At 41.0% G+C, this 20,290-nt stretch overlaps 1 protein-coding gene across 7 annotated transcripts in view; it reads left to right on the top strand.

Moving 5' to 3' along the window:
• Cep128 (centrosomal protein 128) overlaps positions 1–20,290 on the top strand; it is a 378,006-nt gene that overhangs the window by 316,349 nt on the left and 41,367 nt on the right. For all 7 annotated transcript variants that reach the window (XM_056985589.2, XM_056985588.2, XM_056985587.2 and 4 more), the window contains one exon: positions 2,715–2,738. In XM_056985589.2, coding sequence (XP_056841569.1) covers positions 2,715–2,738 — 24 coding nt within the window. The remainder of the gene's footprint in view (positions 1–2,714; positions 2,739–20,290) is intronic.

The following is a 20,290-nucleotide window of genomic DNA, read 5'->3' as shown; positions in this document are numbered from 1 at the left end:
TCCCCTTAGAAATTAACATTTTTTGCCTCTGCATTAGTCTAGTTTCTTTTATCCTCATGACTGTTATTGGTTATCCAGAAATATTTCATAAAGCAGAAATAGATTTGCTTAATTCAATAATTTATTTGTACACTAATTTAACATCTTATTTTTGGATGATTTTATATACAGTAAATGAACTGGCAGACCTTAGATAGCTTTGTGGAGTCTCCCATTGTCTTAAAAGCCCATACAAAACTATGTAGGAGTATGTTGTATATAATGTGCATTTTCCTGGGAAGATATCTTTTCATCAGACACCCAAATCTATAACCGTAAAGATAAAGTCACTAATCCAGACCCTAAAATAGTTTTATTATCATGACAGTATCTTCATCACTTTGGAGACTGTCTTCCCCTGTCTTTAACTACCCCTTCAATGTCACTATGTTTTTCAAGGTTTAGACTTAGAAATAAGGGTTTTAAAGGGTTTGAGACCGCAGGTGGTGCTCGAAGATAAAAATCTATGGAAACAAAATCTGGCAATTCAAAAAGGAAAAAGAAATGGGTCGGGGGCAAAAAAAATCAAACACAAACCTCACCACTGAAACGTTTAGTAGAAATGCAACGCTTGCCTTTTTGGCCAGGTATGGTATTGTAGCTTCATAAGTTTTGAAAGCTTGTAAATTTAAAGAAGGAGTCCTTTCCTCTTAAGTTCTGCACTGAGACTTTGACCCGTATGGTCATGCTCAATAACCAGAGCAATGACCAGACTCATATTAACTGTTGTTGTTTGACAACTGGAATGAATAAAATGTAGGTTACAAAGAATTTCATATTTCCTTATTTTAAAAAAATCTACATCTGTTTTATCTGTGCATGGAGTGCGCCTGGAGAGGTCCACAGATATCATCTATGAGTTGATGGTCTTCTATCGTGTGGGCCCCAGAGATCAAACTCAGGTGGTCAGGCTTGTGGCAAGCACAGCCTCCTCTGACTATTTTTTGTGTGTTTGTTTTTGGCATTCATTTTCCATTGCAACCTGACTCCATTTCCTCTCGTGAAGCAGGGAGGCAAGTAGGCGTTAGTAGGCGCATGGAGATGTGGTACTGATAGGCCTTTATGTTTTAAACAGATGGTGTTTTTGACTGTTTGGGCCCATAGTCCTATGACTAGGCACATGTTTACAAATCATACAAATGTTTAGATAGAATTCAGACATATAGTGTACATCACGTTATCTTTGCTATAGTGTGATCAGAATGAAAGCAGATGGAAATCTAATTAAGTTCTTCTGTTTTGACGTTATATGAATTTACTTATTTCGAGCCATTTGAAATGTATTTTCTTAAAGCATAGCAATGGTAAACAGGATCAGCCCACAGAGCATGGTATGGGGGAACTTCAGTGCATGTAAGGATTATAAACATTTGGCATCTATACATAGTGGTTCATATGTAGTGGCCAGGGCAGCCTTGTCCACTTAGTCTGTACAAGATGGTGAAGCATTGTGGATGGTGTTGCTGTGGGTTTGCTGGGAGTAGGAAGCCTGATAGCGCAGAGCAGAGACAGTTCAAGGCGCCATACGCATATGTACTCAAACATGACACTAATTAGTCACCAGGGAATACTGATTTAATGCAACTTGTGGTGGTGAAAAGAGGAAATGTTTTCCAACATGCCAACAAAATGGAACTGAGCAAATTGTGCCACTGAGTGGTCCATTTCGGGTAGACTTTTCACATACGTGATGTTAATATGCTAATTTGTGCCCTCGAGATCAAATGTTTGCAGGTTGTTCGTCTGTTTCCCAGTGTCAGGACTGGGGACCACAGAACTCCTCAGGGGAGAGTCCTTGGGTTTTCGTGGGACAGAGAGGATACTAGTGAGGACCTCTTTCATTCTGCCTCTAGTTCCATGATACCATGGAGAGCAGAGGGTGAGGGGGTCAATGAATCACAGTCTAGTTAAGGAAAAAGATTCTAGATTCTGAAGATTCCTCCAGTTGCTCAAAGGGCTTTGGGCCCTGGAAAATCTGGCCTTCGCCTTGACCTTCAGACTTAGCTTCCTCTCAAATCCAGGTTTTAAACTTGGGGACTATGTCCACCTTGACCCTTCACCTCTAGAGAGTTGTGATTACAGGTGTTGATTTCAAAACCTTTTCTGTTCTCGATCATTTGGCTCGTTACAAGATACTGCTGTCTGTGGCTCCTTTAAAACAGGTTCTTCTGTAATTTAAGATCTATAGTTGTTCCATAGAGTGACTACATAGCAGGGCCCTCTAGGGGTCAGGGTTGGCTCCACGGAAATCCTTCTCCATCCGTATTTAACTATTGAAGTTATGTCTAAGTTCTACTAGGGCACAGGCTTTGCTGTCTGCCTGAGGGGCTGGTGTTTATGTGACAGTGCCACTGTTACCACCCGGCTGGGAAATCACGTCAGCACATCCTGAAGTGGAAAATAAGAACAATGTATTAATGATATGAGCTATCCTCTTAGGAACTGGGTGTGAATCGATCACATTTACTATTAAATTAAGCCCAGCAGTCCTGTTCAGCAACAGGTGCACTAAGAAAAGGTATTTGCGTCTTTCCTGCCTGCTTTTCCGTTGCTGACATCATCTGAATAACAAGTTTTCCATTTTTATCATAATATTTTGCTAATGATAGGTAGACAGAAAACCCTGCCTGCATACAGCATTGCTTTAACAATTCTGAATTCTGCTTCATTTGCAGGACCGAGTAAATGCATTACAGATGGTAAGTGGGGGCCTTCTCCTTCTTGTATTAGAATTACTGCTCTCTGATGTGGATTTCAGAGCCCACCACTGGAAGCAATTCCAGAGAGCATTTCTAAAATAACCGCTGAGATCCAAAGTGGGGAAGGTGCTAAACTGCGTCTAAAAGGTAGGTGGATGTAAACTTTTTGGATGAAAACTTCAAAATAAAATTGTGACTGTATAGAAGGAGCTGAAGCTGTCTCAGGAGGGACATGCCAAGATGTGCTTGCCGTGGGGAAAGGGATTAGTGTAACTACGCTCCAGGCCGGCCGTGTATTGTTTCTGCGTGTCACCTCAGAGCAGCAAAGTACAGGCCTTTAACATTGTTTTCAGTTTTCATCATTATCTCCCCCTTTAAGAAAGAAATCCATGAAACTGGATCAACCTTTTTGTGACAACTTTACTTGAAGAAACCTAGCATTGGGGAATAATTTTAAGCATCTAGCTGTTAGCAGTACATGATTGCATTTATTTTATTTAAAAATGATGAATTTTAAAATATAAGAAAGAAACCACGTGCCTGCAGTTGAAGTGAGTAGGTAAAGTACAGCATTTTCACCACAGAGTGCGGTCATGGTAGGAGAGGCTTATGTTGTAATTCCAAATGAAAGCGAATTCAAGAAACCAAATCCCGTGTACCAACCAAGAAACAGATGCACGAAACAGCACACACACAACAGGCACTTGTACGATAAGAGTTACGGTTTGTGATTTCTTCTCTGCATTCCCAGGTTTAGAAAATACACCTGTTTTACTTTGATAAGCATTTCTTCACAGCAGCCATGTGAATCAGAAAAAATAGGACTGGGGGTGTGGCTCAGTGCTGAAGGGCCTGCCTCGCATATGCAATGGGTGGGTTTGGTCACCAGCACCACACGAAATAAAGGGAAGTTAGAAAACCAGTAGAATAAAGTAGAGTACTGCTTTACGGCAAAATACTGTGCAGTATAAAAAGGCATATTTGAAGAAGTAAAGATTGCCGTGCTCTTGATGGGGGCAGGAGATAGCAGTGTATAAAGCCTTGATACAAATGCTGGACATGTATAATTTTTGCATTAAACAGTCATTAGGAAACTACATTAGTACTAACAGTATCTTGGGAATACTGGGATTTCTCTTTTGGTAAATTTTTAATGTACAGAAAGTTATGACACTTCTTTAAGCAATAAAGCTAATAAGTAAGTCTCTGTACTTTAAGAAATACAAATAAATGGGCCTGTTTTTATTAAGTGACACTGTCTAAACTCTTAAGTAATTTCTTCCCTTGACTTAACCAGACCGCTCAAAAAGTTCACTCCCCTTTCCCCCTTCAGTGTCGCAGAATGGAGGAGTGCAGTGTCTGTCTTTCTCCACGGTTTTATTGTGTTCCAGGAGTATCTTGCCGACAAGTTTACGAGTTGAATATTCTTTTAAAAACATGAAAAAAATCACAATATGTGTATTTGCAGATGTAGACTGAAAGCACAAAGTACTGTATATGCACATCTAGAAAAGTGTGTCTTGACTCTGCACCTGTAAAAATGGCTAATGTTAAAATAATTTTAGCAAATCATACTGGTGAAAGAAAAACCTTGGGGAAGCATTGAAGCCCAGTGTTGGGTTGCCATTATCATTGTGGCCATGTGTTATTTTTGTTTAAATATCTGAACTGTATCAGTGTGATATCCAAAGCTAAAAGTTACATCAATGCAAAGTCTTTGTCATTTCCTTGTATTTGCTGGGTTTTCATATGCCTAACACCTTTCCTAATGAAGTATCACGCAGTAGAGTCTTAAAGGTCTTTTACAAAGGTCCCCTGGAACCAAAGGTAAAAATTAAAAGTCATCATGAGAAAAATAAAAATGATTAAATGGTCTGCAGTTGGTACAGTACCAGTTTTCTCAAAAAAATAATTATCATAAGTAAAACCATAAAAATTAAAATGCTTGGTAATAATATTAATGCTCAAATATTATGAAGTCTTTTGACTTCATGTGACATTATAAGAAGCAGAATTTAATTCACTTGGTAGGCTCTTCAACTGATAAAGTATTTTATAGTCCATAAAATCAAATATGCTGAAAGCAATCTGAATCATTTATTATTCTCTCATAATTCAGCCTCTAGACTATAGGCACGTCTTGGTGTCCCACATTTGGCTGTGGCTATGAAGGTCACCAAAAGAATCACATGCCGGGTGTGTGTTGTGGGGGAGGGATGTCACTTGGCATTTCATTATTCCATTAGGGGTACCGATGATTGATTATTTTAAGGGTTTATCTAGTTCTAATACCCCAGAGCATGCTGTTTCTTCATCATCCTGTGATGTCATTTGACAGTTGTCACCAGTGACCTGTCTGTTTATGCGTCTACCATTTCTTATTTTTCTGCTTCACCATCAAATAAGTTCCTTGGATTTCAAAGTATGTGTTGTTTGTAGATGAATCCTTAGGATCTGTCAAAAACTCCACATATAAATGGTAGACATTGCATTGCATAAAAAGTGTTGAGCTCCATATACCCTAATCTTATCCAAGACTGTACCTAGCTATGAAAGTATAGCTATCAGTTCAGTAGTTGAGGGGAAAACTTCCCAGAAGTATATTAATTAATTTCTGGTTCTTTCCAGATCGTACCATACACTATTTGGCATTTTAATAAGTACTAACCATTTTCTCTGTTTACAGAGTTTTCCTTAAAAGGAAACCCCTTCACCCAAAATATGGCAAGTTGCTTACCAAATAAAAATAAGTGATTACCAGAAGAAAATGTGGGACTAAAAGCCTCAGATTACTGGCAGTGGTAATATGGGATTTGTGTGTTTCTTGGGCACTTTGAAGGGACTGTGTTGACTGAAGGAAAAGGAAAATAAGCTGTCATCAGTGCCCTTAAGGAGGTTGTAGTCAGATTGAGTTGAGATGTCACTTACATATAAGTGAGTTACTGCCGGGAAGTAAAATGCACCGCTCCCGGGACTTGAGTGGGAGAGAGAATGCACAGTGCAGCCGCTGTTACAAAAGAGACATTGGTAGGATAAATTAGAGCAACATTGTGTCTGGGCACATCATAAAAATTACAGGTTTTGAAGTTTGAAGACATGATGAGGAGGAAAGATTTATCTGTGCAGTATGAAGGATTAGTAGTGTCATGCAGAAAGAGGCAAAGGAGGCTTCCACATGAGGGTGTAATCGAAGTGAACATGGGATTTGTTACACCAATACTCTTAAGACAGTTGATGTTATGACTCTTGTGTAATCATAAAACGAGCTTCTGTCAAACATGCTCATTTAACTGCTTAATGATGGCAGGAACCGGATATTATAATTGATTCAAAAGAACTGCGGAGACAGTAGATGAGGGAAGGAAGGACAGGGGGAGGAGAAGGGAATGGGAGAGGCAGGGACCAAGAGAGGAGGGAGGAGGCTTGCTGAAGTAAATTGGGTTCTTCCATAGTAAAATATTAAATCAATTGCAAGTAGACAAACTTAATTATCTGTGAGTAGGAATCATTGACTGTCAGTTCTCTGCAAGTTGGAACTTCACAAAATCAACAACAGTGCCCGGTGTAGAGATCTGGTAGGGTCTGAACATCCAGACGGGTGTGCTCAGCAAAAGCTACTGAAGCACATTGCCAGGCCGCATGCTTGCTCAGGAGAGAGTCACTGCAGCCTTCGACAAGGGCACAGTTTACAGTAGTAAGAGCTATTAACCGGGGACTGTGAAATGCAAAGCAAAGAGTTTGGGGGAAGCCACCCGAGGTACAAGTCACTTCCTTTTGAAAAGCAATTTGTACTGGTTGGCACTGGATGCTGAGCCATCCTTGGGAGGAATTCTAGCTTTTCTTTGGGCACGAAGGTTAGGAGCTGAGAAGTGGTAGATTTTTTTTTAATTCCATAGAGAGCTGTTAATGGCTTTTATGCCCTTACCTGTGTTTTGAAATATGGTAAAAAAAAAAAAAAAGACAGGGTGTGGCCGCTCTGCCCATGACAGAGTGGTGTGTGCAGACTATAAAGAAAGCTAGGAAGGGGCAACTTGGATGAAAGCCAGCTGTAGAAATGTGCTTGGGAAAATGAAAGGTTGAGAACAGTCAGTGGTGTCACTTTTCCAATAAAGGACTAACAGACTCAGTAAATGGAGGTCAAGGCTGAGAGGAAGAGGAGGGCTAGTGAGAAAGTAAGAAATTGAAGGAGAAGTCACAGCGACTCACTATAGAGCATACATTCATTTTTCACATACTTTACACATCTCCCTCTGTGTTATTTCTATGAACACCTTGGTACTTTAGAGTCTCGGATTCTGTTATTGACACTTGGCATGACTACAATATCACAGACAGCCCATATAATAGTGGGGATTCATTAAGATGAAATTAGTTTCTCGTAGCAGCTCAAGCATAATGAGTTCTTGGAAGGATGGAGTCATGGCCGAATCTAGGAGACAGGCTCTTCTTTTTGCTCTGCCTGCCTCAGTGTGATCCTGCCTCGTCCATCTGCGGTCATTATGACAGCATTAGAAGTAGTAAAAGAATGAGATAAAGGGATACAGGGATGTATACACCATTTAATGAAACCTGAAAGTCACACACACACACACACACACACACACACACACACACACACACACACACACGTTTCTTTTTATCCCAGAGCCAGAATGAAATCACGCAGCCATACATCAGCTCCGAGGTTTAAAAGAGTAACTGTGTCAACAATAACCATTAGGAAATTTCAGTGCACCCTTCCAAGCAGCCCACAACTGAAAATATACATTGTAGTGGGACTTGTAAAATAAATTAAGTATGTCAGATCAGGAGAGGGGTACTTCGTGAGAAATGTAAGTACTTACATGCTTACATAAAACAGAGGAGATGGGAATTCAATTCACACAAACGTAAAGAAATCTAAGCCCCCAAAGTGGGAAGACTAGAAATCAATGAATTGGAAAGAAGTAGCCATGCAGTGGTCTGACGAAGTGAAGCTTGGTGACTTAACCTGCAAATTTGGTCTGAGCAGCCTGCCTTGGTGCATGTGAGCATTGTTACCTATGGGTGAGGATATGATCCCAGGAGCTGTAGAATTTGAAAAGAGGCGTGCTGTGTCAGATACATTTGGAATGTCAGGGGAAATGACCAGATTCCCAGAAAGTGTCATTTTTAGGCCTAAGAGTAAAGATAATGGATAGACCCATAACTAAATTCCTAAAAATTTTCTCCCAAAGGGCCACCAAAACAGATTAACTTTAGATCAAAGTTCCCAAGTAGTCTAGAAAGTTAAGCTTTGTAAAAGGTTTTCCAGAGACTAAGAAAGAGAGCAGGTGCACAGCTTGTGTTCTGAGCTATGTGATTTTACTATAAAACCAGACAGAGAGTAAATAAAGAAAATTAGTGTTTTTTCAATTATTAGTATGCGTACAAGATTAGTATACCAAATGACTAGAAAAATAAATTTTTAATGTTTTATACAGATTTATTTAAAACTGTAGTCATGACTAAATTGATGTTGTTCCTGGAATATAGACTGGTTTAGCATTAGAAAATTAACCAATGTCATTCAACACACTAGTAATTTAGGGATGATTCTGTAAGGTCTTCATTCATTATCATGGGAATGATAAATAAAACTACAAAGAATCTTCACTTTCCTTAACCTGTATATGTGTGTGTGTGTGTGTGTGTGTGTGTGTGTGTGTGTGTGTGTCTGTGTGTCTGTGTGTCTGTGTCTGTATACACATGGTTTTGGGGTTTTTTGTTTGTTTTTTTTTTCTTTTTTTTTGGAGCTGGGGACTGAACCCAAGGCCTTGTGCTTGCTAGGAAGTGCTCTACCACTGAGCTAAATCCCCAACCCATACACATGTTTTTTGACCATGATATATTTTCCCCAAAACAAAGAGAATTGAAACATGTTATTAGAACCTAGTTTTTTTTAATGTTTGTTTTACTTCAAAATGGTTATTGCCACCACCTCTAACAGTGATTTCCAAAGATAATTAGTGACACTCAGTGTGACATCCTACTAGGGTAACATGCTCCCCTGGACATGCCAAGCTCTGTCAAGGAGTGTCAGGCACAAACAGGATGGAAAGGATCACCCTTCCCGTCCTTCATGCTGCATATACGTTGTCTACACTGTGCTGCCTGAACAGGCTGCTGTGCCTTTCGGGTCTCCTTTCCAACAGCAAGTGCTGTGGATGGTTGAGCATGCCAACGGAGGAGTGGACAGTAAGCATTCTTGTTATACCTTCCAAGCCATAGAGTGGACGGTTAGTAAGTAGGCTACAGTCCTCCTGTTCATCGGGTGCTTTCCAGCATTTTGCTTCCAATGAAGTTGAAAGGGAATTTAATCAAACTGAGAAATTACCTAATTAATTTTGCATGACAGATCACTATGTAGTCATTGTCATAAAAAGAGGATGGCAGTCAAAGAGTAAGGGTGATATGAGAACACTGCTTTCATATCCTTGTACTATCATGTGCAGAAAACTCCTCAATGATTAAATCTATGAAGAGAAAATACAAAGAAATACAATGGAACCCTGACTTACAGAAACAGAATCAGCCTACTCCTGAATACACAGGCTGATTGGGTGCAGAGAAGGTGTACTATCCTCCTCCCAGCAAGTTATACACTTTGATTTCTTTTCCTTTTGTTATCATTTCATATTTAAGAATTTTTCTTAAAATTACTTACAATGATAATCTAGCCCACAAGAAATAGATGTAGCATCCATGTAAAGTTTGTGGTCACCAGAAATTTTCGAATGTAGTTTGTCTCTATACTTGTATGTTTTTATTCCAAAGTATGACAGAGTAACAAATATACAAGTATAACACACTATAAAATTTTTAGAAATATAATGGAAAAGGACAGCCATAAAATTAGTGGTTTTCATGTTTTCTTTTTTTTAACTTTCTAAGTTCTTACTTTTTTTAGAGTTTCAAATTTTTGTTTATTTACATCCTAAATGGTGTCCCCTCTTCCAGTCCCTCCCCCCACCCCCTTCCCCTTCTCTTCTGAGAGAGTGGGCACCCCCCTCTCCCATGATCACACATCAAGTCTCTGCAGGGTTAGGTTCATCCTCTCCCACAGAGGCCTGACAAGGCAAAGAGCGCCCAGGGTCTAGCTTAGTTGACTCTGTTGGTCTTCCTGTAGAGTCCCTGTTTCCTTCAGGGACTTCAGTCCCTATCCCAACTCTTCCATAAGACTCCCTGAGCTTAAGTTTGACTTGGTTTTTCTAATGGCTTATGTTTGTCTAATGTTTGTCTGTGGGTCTCTGCATCTGTTTCAGTCAGCTGCTAAGTAGAACCTCTCAGAGGTTAGTTATGCTAGGCTCCTGCCAGCAAGCGTAACAGAGCATCATTAACAGTGTCGGGGATTGGTGCTTCATGTTCTCTTTTAAAATTCTCTTTTATTCTTTGAAAATTTCTTATGGTATAGCACTATGCTGATCACACCCACCTTCCAAGTTCCTCCTTCAATACCCCTTCAGGCTCTAGCACATTTCTGTCTAAACTTTGCCTCTTTGTTTTTTGTTGTTGTTGTTGTGGTTTGCCCTGAAGTTATCTGTATTTTGATGCTAATTCCACTGCCCCAAGGTGACTTCACCAGAACCACCTCCCCATTGAATTTGTAAAGTACAGGTGAGGGGCTGGTACAGGATAGAAGGAGGCCTGTCATTGGAGGAGAAGGAAGGATGGGCGGGAGAGAGTTTGAAGGAAGAGGAGGAGACTATAGGAGAAGGAGAGACAGGGAGAGGCCATGGCAGGTGATGTTAAGATTCTGCTCTGTGTATTTACAGGTTGTTATTAATGTTCCTAAGGGATGGATGGTACCAGGCTTTGTATGTTTAAGTGGGCAATTATATCTTACCAATTGGGTCAAAGGTTATTGTGTTGTGTGTTCTTTTATGTGAAGGTTTGAGTGTAGGAAAGTGTGCGGCTGGGATGTGTTTCTTCCAAGATATCTAGCAGATATCTTGGGGGCACTGAGGTGCTAGACCTAGTGAGATAAAAGACCACAATACATTATTATTTTTATATTTTTACAACAACATCTTTTTGTAAGATAGATAGATAGATAGATAGATAGATAGATAGATAGATAGATAGATAGATGCCACCGAGTCCAGTCTATGATGCCCCTTGTATGCATCTATTTGGGTCTATCTGCTTAGCATAACCACCACCAAAGGCTAGAACTTGAAAGAAGAAATGCTGTCCCTCCTCTAGCAGCCCTCAGTTGCCAATTGCTCCTTAGCTCATGGTAAGAACCTTGGTTTCCTACCCCATCATACTGGAGTTTTAAATGGCTCGTTCTGGTACAAGAGCCACCTGCTATGTGCTCATGATTGCACACTACCCGTGTTGTGTCTAGAAGACAGCATTCCACTGCTCTCTTCCTCATCCTCCTTTTATTTCCCTTCCCTCTTCCAGTATTGTCCTCTTGATTGGGGAACAGCAGGGTGGCAGAGATGCCCTGTACACAGCTGAACACTCACAGTCACAATCCCGTATTCTAAGCACTTAGATCAGTTATGCTTCCTCCACTGACTGCTGCCCACGGCCAGAAGCTCCTCTGAACAAGATGGAGGACAGCATAACCATGGGTATGAACAAAATTCTTTAGAATGCAGTTTGACTGGATGCCAGTTTAGTAAAAACCACAGCACTAGGCTCCTGCCTAGGGCCTACAGTCTCCCCAGCCATAGGCTTTTGATCAGGTTTACCCATGAGGTATAAAATCCATCATATGAAGCAGATCTTATATCCAATCAGAAATACACATACACATACTTTCATACACATCATGCCACTATCACACAGCTTGCCTGACAGGTCAGTGTTGCAACCTGTATAGTGCTTTCCAGCACCCTGAAAGCTAATCAATGAGGGGAAATTTTCTGGAGCAGTTCCTAGTTTCTCTCTCTGAGTCCTACAACCCAGGTTGTATTCAGCATTAGAAACTTACCATCTATCTAGTTATGGTGGCAACCAAGAGGATGACAATGGCCGGCATTGTTCAGGCACTTCCAGGACCTCTGTGATTAGTAACTTATAGGAGGTATTGGGTATTCCTGGCTCTGAGGCTGTCATTTAACAACCTCTCTTCTGGGAGCATCATTGTCCACCTATGATGGTGACTCTGTTCAAACTCAAAGTTTTTAGTTGTATTCTTAACTGACAGACAAGTGGGTTTTCACAAGCATAAGGCTTTTTCTTACCTCCTTGGTTTTGTGTAAGTTGCTTCCAATTTTTTCATGTCTCCCATTAGTAGATATTAATTATGCTTAATAATAGGTTTCAATATGACATTTCATACATATATACATACCATGTTTTAATAAAGTACTCCCACTCCCTCTCATCTCCCTCCTACTACATATAAACCCCTTCCTCCTTCTAACCCTTACCCTTCTACTTTCAGGTCTTTTTTTTTTAATTAGTTTTTTTCATACAATGTATTCTGATCACAATTGTACCTTCCTCATCTCCTCCAAGGTCATCTCCAACTCCCCACTCATCCAGCTTCACATCTTCTTTCCCTTTCTCTTTAAAAATGAGCAAACAGGTAAAAAAGGAAAAAAAACACAGAATAGAGCAAAACAGAATAGAACAAAAACCTCATAATATGTATGAAAAAGACTAGTAGGATTAAAACTAAATGCCAAGAGAAATCATTGTGAGACAAACAAAAAAATCCTCCAAAAATGATTTATTGAGTTCATTTAATGCTGGCCATCTATTGCTGGGATTGGAGCTTGCCCTTAAGTGTGTTTAATATATTCAGCAAGACTCCATTGCAGAGAAACTAATTCTTCTCTTGCAAGTGATTATCAGTTGCAGATAGCTTCCCTGTGCATGCAGCCACCATCTCTGTGAGTTACTATGTGTCTCAGTCTTGTTGTGTCTAAAAGGCCTTTTCTCCTTGGTGTCTTCTGTCCCCTCTGCCTCTTACACTCTTTGTCTTCCACGGGAATCCCTGAGCCCCAAGGGGAGGGGTTTGATGGAGACATCCCATATAGGACTGAGTGTCTCAAGGTCTCTCACTCTGCACATTGCTAGTTGTGGGGTTTCCCATGTCTCCTTGGTTTCCAAATGTGTTTCCTCATTTTCAGGAACCTGAGCTCCTTGATCAGCTACATCAACTGCTAACTACTTACAAATTCCTGAGAAAGAGTTAAGCTTCATAAGATTCTCCCTACTTGTGACAAGCTGTTGATGGGCCCAATCTTGTACAGACCTTGTGCAGTTAGTTCCTCACAGCTGCTGGGAGCTCCTGTCATTCCTGGAGGTCAGCATTCCATACCTCCAATCTGTTCTTCTTTCTTAGATTCTTTCTGTCCTCTCTTCCATAATGTTCCCTGAGCCTTGGAGAAAAGGATACTGATGCCCCATGTATGGCTGGACATTCAATAATTATCTATTAGTTATATATTTCTGTAGTCACTGCTAGTCACTGCAACAAGAAGCTTCTTTATCAGAGTGTGTGAACACAGTTATCAGAAGGTAATATGACAGTCATATCATATCGTGTCCATGTAGAAAACAGCAGCAGCAGTTTGCACGCTAGGGCTTATAACGTCCTCATGAGTATTTGACCAGATTTACAGTTCAATTCCCCCTGTGAATCTAGTGAGAAAGCAGTGGGTTACCCTCATAACAGACTGGAAAGTCCTGTACCAGTAAGCTCATCTTCTGCATCCATCCAGTAGTCTTGTACGCAGGCAGCCCAGCTGAGCAAGAGTCTGTACCCTCAGAAGTCTAAACAGCTCCATGTGGAGCACTGCAGGGCCACCTCCTAGGGAGGAAGCTTCCACACCAATTCCAGATCAGTTTCACTGTATCCTGAAGTCAAGATGTATGGTGTCTATAGCAGAGAGCCTTGCCTAATTCTGGTAGTCAGTCAAAAATTGCCTGCATTGTTTTGGGGTCTCAAGGAGATTTCCATTATTTAATAACTTACGACTTCTGGGAATAGCTCTGTTTACTTTAGCACACTATCTCCATTGTTTAAGTTATCATACAGACTTTCTGTTGTCACTCCCAAAACTGCTTTTTATTTCAGGATAATTTTTATTTTTTAAGCAAATAGTGCCAATATGCTAGTGATATAAAAAGTACACTGAAGAACTTTAAATGAGTAATGTATAGTTTGATATGTTGCAGTGTCTTAGCTGTAAAGGGATTGATGTATAAGCATAAGAACCCAGGCTGTGATCTCCTCTACCTTTGTCAGTAGCTGATCATGGCAAGGGAGATGGAAAATGGGAAGATTCTATCCAGGCTTGCTAACTTTCAGTTCCAGGTTTCATGAGAAATTATTTAAAAAAAATAAGACTGGGAGTAATTTGAAGCTAGCTGGGGTTGCCCTGTGACTTCCCATGTGTGTTTCACACGCATGTGCGTGTGCACGCATGCACACACACACGCACGCACACACAAATGCACACGGTGTGAGTACACACAATAACATGTACACAGATGCTAATACTGAGAAAAATGCTATTATGTGGAAGAGCAACTCTGCAGTTGCTAAACAACACTAAAAACCTCTGCATATGCTTATGCGTTGAGGACATAAATAGTTCAAATAATTACCTTAGAAAGTAATTAAATTTTGAAAAGCCATTGACTGAAGTAGATGTGTAATTCTGAGTTTGCAGTGGTTAGCGTCCCACCTGCTTCTGGGATGCTTAACACCATCTAATCTGCCTTGTGTGGAGATATACAGTTATGAGTTTACCTGAAGCTATTCAAAACACCAACCCCATTGACATTTTGAAAAATATTATTTCTAAAACACTTGTGGCCTCCTAAGCAATTCTATAAAGACCTAAAAAAAAAAATCCATCCTGCTGTCATAGTAGTGCATGTTTAAACTACACATATACTAGTGACCTTGAATGTGGGTGTCCAGTCCATGGTTACACCAGATTCACAAGGACGTGTTGTATGTCTTTTTGGAAATTGTAATGATCTGCCTGCCAGATATGTGTACTCCTCCTTATATTTAGTGAGACTGCCAGTTGATACAATTTTCTTTCTTTCCTGTCCTGAATGTTTTTCTTTTATTGGTTATTTTATTTATTTACATTTCAAATGTTATCCCCCTTTCCAGTTTCCCCTCCACAAGTCCCCATTCCCTCCTCCCTCCCCTGCCTCTATGAGGGTGCTCCCCCACCTGCCCACCCACCCACTCCTGCCTCAGTGGCCTAGTGTTTCCCTATCCTGGGTCATCAAGCTTCCACAGGACCAAGGGTTCCCCTCCTAGTGATTCCCAATAAGGTAATCTTTGGCTATATATCCAGATGGAGCCATGGGTAGCCCCTGTATACTCTTTGGCTGGTGGTTTAGTTCCTGGGAGCACAGGGGTTCTGGTTGGTTGATATTATTGTTCTTCCTATGAGGTTGCAAACCTCTTCAGTTCCTACAGTCCTTGTCCTAACTTCCCCATTGGAGTCCCAGCACTCAGTCCAATGTTCGGCTGTGTACCTCTGCTTCTATATTGGGCTGTTGTCAGTAAGCACTTCTTGGCATTAGCAATAATGTCTGTGTTTGGTGTCGGTAGATGGGATGGATCCCTAGGTGGGGCAGTCTCTGGATGGCCTTTCCTTTAGTCTCTTGCTCCACTCTTTGTCCCTGCATTTCCTTTTGATAGAAGCAATTCTGGATTAATATTTTTGAGGTGGGTGACTGGCCCTATCTCTCACCTGGGGGCTGTGCCTATATCCTAGAGACTGGATATGGTCTCTACAAGTTCTCTCCCCCCTTTGTTGGGTATTTTGGATAAGTCCTCCCTGTTGGGTCCTGGGAACCTCTTGGTTCCATGGCATCTGGGACTTTCTACTGGTTACCCCAGTTCTCTTCCCTCACTGCCACATACCTACTTTCAAATTCTTGACCCTCTGTACTTCTCCTCCATCTCCTTCCATATCTGAGCTGCTGCCACTCCCCACCCCAACCTGTTCCCCTCCCCTTCTTCTCTCCCTCTCAGGTCCCTCTCTCCCTCTAGTTCCCAGAGACTATTCTCTGACCCCTACTGAATAGGACTATAGCATCCACACTTTGGTGTGATCTTCTTTCTTCTTGAGTTTCGTATGGTCTGTGATTTGTATCGTGATTTTTCCAAGCTTCTTTTTGGCTGATATCCACTTATCAGGGAGTACATACCATCTGTGTTCTTTTGTGACTTGGGTTACCTCTCTCAGGATGATATTTTCAGGTCCCATCCATTTACCTGTGAACTTCATGAAGTCCTTGTTTTTAATAGCTGAGTAGTACTCCATTGTGTAAATGTACCACATTTTCTGTATCCATTCCTCTGTTGAGGGACTTCTGGGTTCTTTCCAGCTTCCGGCTATTATAAATAAGGCTGCTGTTATTCATAAATAAGACATTTGCACAGAACTCCACAGGCTCAGGAGTTGAAGAGCAGGCATTCTTTGTTAACAAGATGAATTGTGCCCTGGATACTTGGGAATATATGGTCACGAATGAGTTAATGTTCTTACTAAGTGCCCCTGCTGTGCCCAGGAAACACTGACCTGAGCATGTGAATCTGAATCAGGCCAGATAACTAGTTGTTCCTCATTTCAGTGCCTCCCTTCAGGATTTACAAGGAACTTGCAGCTAAGAGAAAGTTGCCTTTATCTCTTTACAAAGGCCAAAATTGCTGTTTCAAACCCAAAGATGAAACCATGTTCACTTTTGGTTTTGCCAGGACTATGAGCTTCTCATTGAAGTTGCCTGAGAGGTTCAGTCCAATTGGCTTTTTACCAAATAAAACGCAGTGTGCTCTGTACGCTTTTGACCCAGAATCAGGTGAATCTCAGCAGTCTTGGCTGAGCCACATTGTAAAATTTTGGATTTGTTTGGACTTGACACTTCCTGGGAACCCATTCAAACTGAAACCGGAAAAAGGTTTTGCACAAATCCTGTCCCAGCCTGCCCTGCCAAGGTTCCCACTGCTCCAGCATTGGTCCACCTTCTGTGCATTCGCATTGAGGGCAGACGGAAATATCTCATGAATCTCTCATGAGGGACCTGGAGTGAAACAATCTAGACATTCTCCTTTGTCCACCTTCTCCCCAAACACAAGAGCTGGGCTCTCGATTTATTAGTAATAAAGTATTTGTCTTTCCCAATAATGGGGTCAACTTCAAAGGGTTAAGCCTCCAGAAGAAGACTGCTCATGGTCAAGTGCAGCAACACTGCTGAAGCAAGCAGCCTGCTTAGAGTCACAACTGATGGCAAGAGCTGATGGTCAAGTCAAAAATATAAGATTTCTTCCAGCTTGGAGAAAAAAGTTCCTTACAGCCTCGTCAAGGTTTTTCATAAGAGTCCAGAATCAGGGAATGGATCATTGAGGAAGTACATAAAGAGTGAAGCTTCCCAGCCCAGCAGGGTCGTGGGGGTGTGGAGTGGCACTGTCAGTCTCCCATCTGATATTGATGCAGAATCATGGTGCTGGAGGAAATGTCTGGCTTGTGTTTTCTAGTCCAGGTCTATCACTGTCAGTAATGAACTGCATCCTCTGGGTAAAACACTCTTTCTTCCTATTGTGAAGATAAAAGAAATATACTTTATAAAGCAAAGTACAAGTATCTTTCTGAAAAACGTAACGGGCATAAGAAATGCCTTCTGTCTTTCAAAGACCATATCTGGTAAACTTGTGATAGATGAGAGTTGTTTACTTTAGATCTTAAATCTGCCAGAAAAAAATATGGCGGTACACGTTCAATATGTCATTTGTAGGAGCAGTACATCTTATGTACTTTTTAAAATATGTTTTTAAAAAACTGATTTAGGGCCTTTTCATCATGTGTATGTAGAATAAATTACAAGTTTCAGGTGATATTTGCCTTGTTTTCCAGTAATGGGTACCTATTTGTAAAAAAGAAATACCTGACTAATTGTGAGAACATCTTGGGTCTGGTCATGTTGTCATGACACCCAGGTATATGACCCTGAGTGAGCTATTAGTGTTCTCTTCATGTTACATCTACTTGGTTTTTGTAATGACTGGGGTAGAGTGAGTAACATTATAGAAGCTCCTTCCTCCTATTGGGCTCATCTAGTCTAGCAGACCTACATGGGAGTTCCTGGAAATGTCCACCCCATTCGTATCTGTTGATTTCATCAGGAAATAATGTGTATTGGATTCTTTCCAAGTCCTTACTCTGTTCCACCTGCTCATAGTTCATTTGAAGCAACAACAGCTGACTAGCTCCTTGGCCAGGGACCTCACACATTTGAAAATGTTCGAACTGGATTAAGTCTTAAATGGCTTTCTGACACACCCTTGGTTTGTACTGGGGTAGTTTATAGGCCAGAAAGTTCACGACTTCCTGAGTGAGCCGAAACCTGGAGTTATGTCCTGATTAGTGACAATATTCTTTCCATTCTGTGCTCTCTGCTATGACAGGTGAGGGTAGATAAATTCAGGTGATGGAATTCTTTAGGTCGTCTTTTGACTCCTGCAAAGTGAAACAAGAACATTGGTCACTAGTGTCTCCAGGGCTCTTGGAAAGAATAGAGAGAAACGAGAGAGGCTGCCGCCCACAGACCATATTCAGAATGTGCCCTAAACTTATTGGTAAACAGAGTTCCATAATGCGCCTTTGATCTCCACTTGCTTCTTGCTTGTGAATGTTGACGTGGCCCTAGGCTTCAGTACCAGTTCTGTCTTGAGCTTGTTCTTTGTTTTAAACACCTCAGTTGATCTCTTTTTATTTCATGTATCTACATAACTGCTCTAATACCACTTTCACAAGTGTTTATAAAGTTTCTCTGGGGCTTTTAATAAACTTTGATCTCAGATGAAAGGCTGGAAACAGTATAAATGGTCACTATTAGCATTATTAATATAAATACCCTAGATGGCCTCATGTTAATTATTTAACATTCATGGACGATTTCAACCTATCATTGCCCCCAACTGCATAATATTTGAACATCAAACAGCAAAGTCAAACTATTAAACTACCCCTTCCCTCATTATCCTCCTGGGTGCTCTTAGTTAATTTGCTTAACTGGCTTTCTGTGAGTGTTTTTCTGGGGCATTTCAATGTTTTCTCTAGTAGCTCTCCCTTGTACATGTGTCCATTGTGAAGGCTAATGGAGCATGTCCTGGGGTAGCTTCAGTGCTACCAGACACAAACAAGATGATGTGTCAAGCAGGTAGGCTCACTGACGGGCATGTGCGTTCTATGCTGTACTCGCTTCTGTTCAGGGCATATATCTTCACACTGACTCAGAACATATTTTTATCCTGTGCTACCTCAATGTCCCTGCTTGTTCTGGGTGTTTAGGGAGCTCAGGATCAAAGTGAGGCAAAGTCAGGTGGGGCCCAGATATTTAGAGAATGCCTGAGATTTGGGACATGGGAGTTAGAAGACGTTATTAGAGATTGTGGCTCTGTACACGGCAGCTCACCTAGCCTCTCTCAACCCAATTTCTGCTAGTGTGAAATGATGGCGTCCAGATGTCTCACAGGCTGAGATGATCCAATGAGATCATAGGTGTGAAAAATTTTTTCTAAATATTAAAATGTCTGTCAGCAGACACAAGAACAGTAGATGCATGGGAAATGGTTGGCTTATGAACCTGAACATTTCCACTCAACTCCTGGTTTTGCTATACTCGGCGTCTTGGCATTCTCTAACTCTTACCTCCAAAATCCCACCGTGTTAATTGGGACTTAGCCTTTTTGACAGAAGTCCCAGTAGCCTTAGTTCTGCATACTTCAGCCTTAGGTTTGGCTCCCCAGATGGTGGTGACACACAGCAATGGCTTTCAGTGACTGCTTTGGGCCAGCTTCTTTCCTCTTAAGGATTCCCCTGATTTTCACCCCATGGAGCCTGTCATCCGTCTGCCTTCCTTCATTGTCTTCATTCTTCATTGCTGCTCTGTGAGGCCTCTACTAAGGCCTACTGACCTATAAAAATAGTACCACCAACATTCTTTGTCATACCCTTCTTTTTAAAGTCTTCCATGAACCATGGGTGCTTAATTTTTAGACTTACTGAGATTAAAATTAAATTTTGTTTGAATGAACATGAAGAGCCAGTTTGACCAGTCCTATCATTTGTAACAATTTAGACAAAATATACAATCAGCATCTTTAGAAGCCACATAAGTAGTTTTAAGGGAATTCAGCATAATGGGAGAATTTGTTGATTTTTGTCCCATTGTTTTCTTGAATAAATGGAAATTTGTTTGAGGCAGTTGAGTAATTACAGGAACTGTTTCCCTCACTGATTTCTTTCCCAACTGTGTGACTCCTCCATGACATTAGTCATTGGTTTCCATCCCTGTCTCCATGCCATGTGTGGCAACCAGCAAGGACGTGAAAAACACTGGCGTCTAAACATTGTGTCTCCTTAGGGACACTACTACAGGGCAGCTTGGGACTGTACCCATGAAGTCCACCAGACTTATCAGCCCCCCTAGAAGTAATGTAAGGGGCTCCCTGGGAGGAGATACTTAGGACTCAGAGGATTGAAAGACTCTCGTGATGACAAAAATTGAAAGCTTTTCACTGGTGGGTGTACTGTTAA

The sequence above is a fragment of the Rattus norvegicus genome, chromosome 6 (assembly GCF_036323735.1).
Source record: "Rattus norvegicus strain BN/NHsdMcwi chromosome 6, GRCr8, whole genome shotgun sequence".
Lineage (NCBI taxonomy): Eukaryota > Metazoa > Chordata > Mammalia > Rodentia > Muridae > Rattus > Rattus norvegicus.
This window is presented reverse-complemented; position numbering and strand designations above follow the sequence as displayed.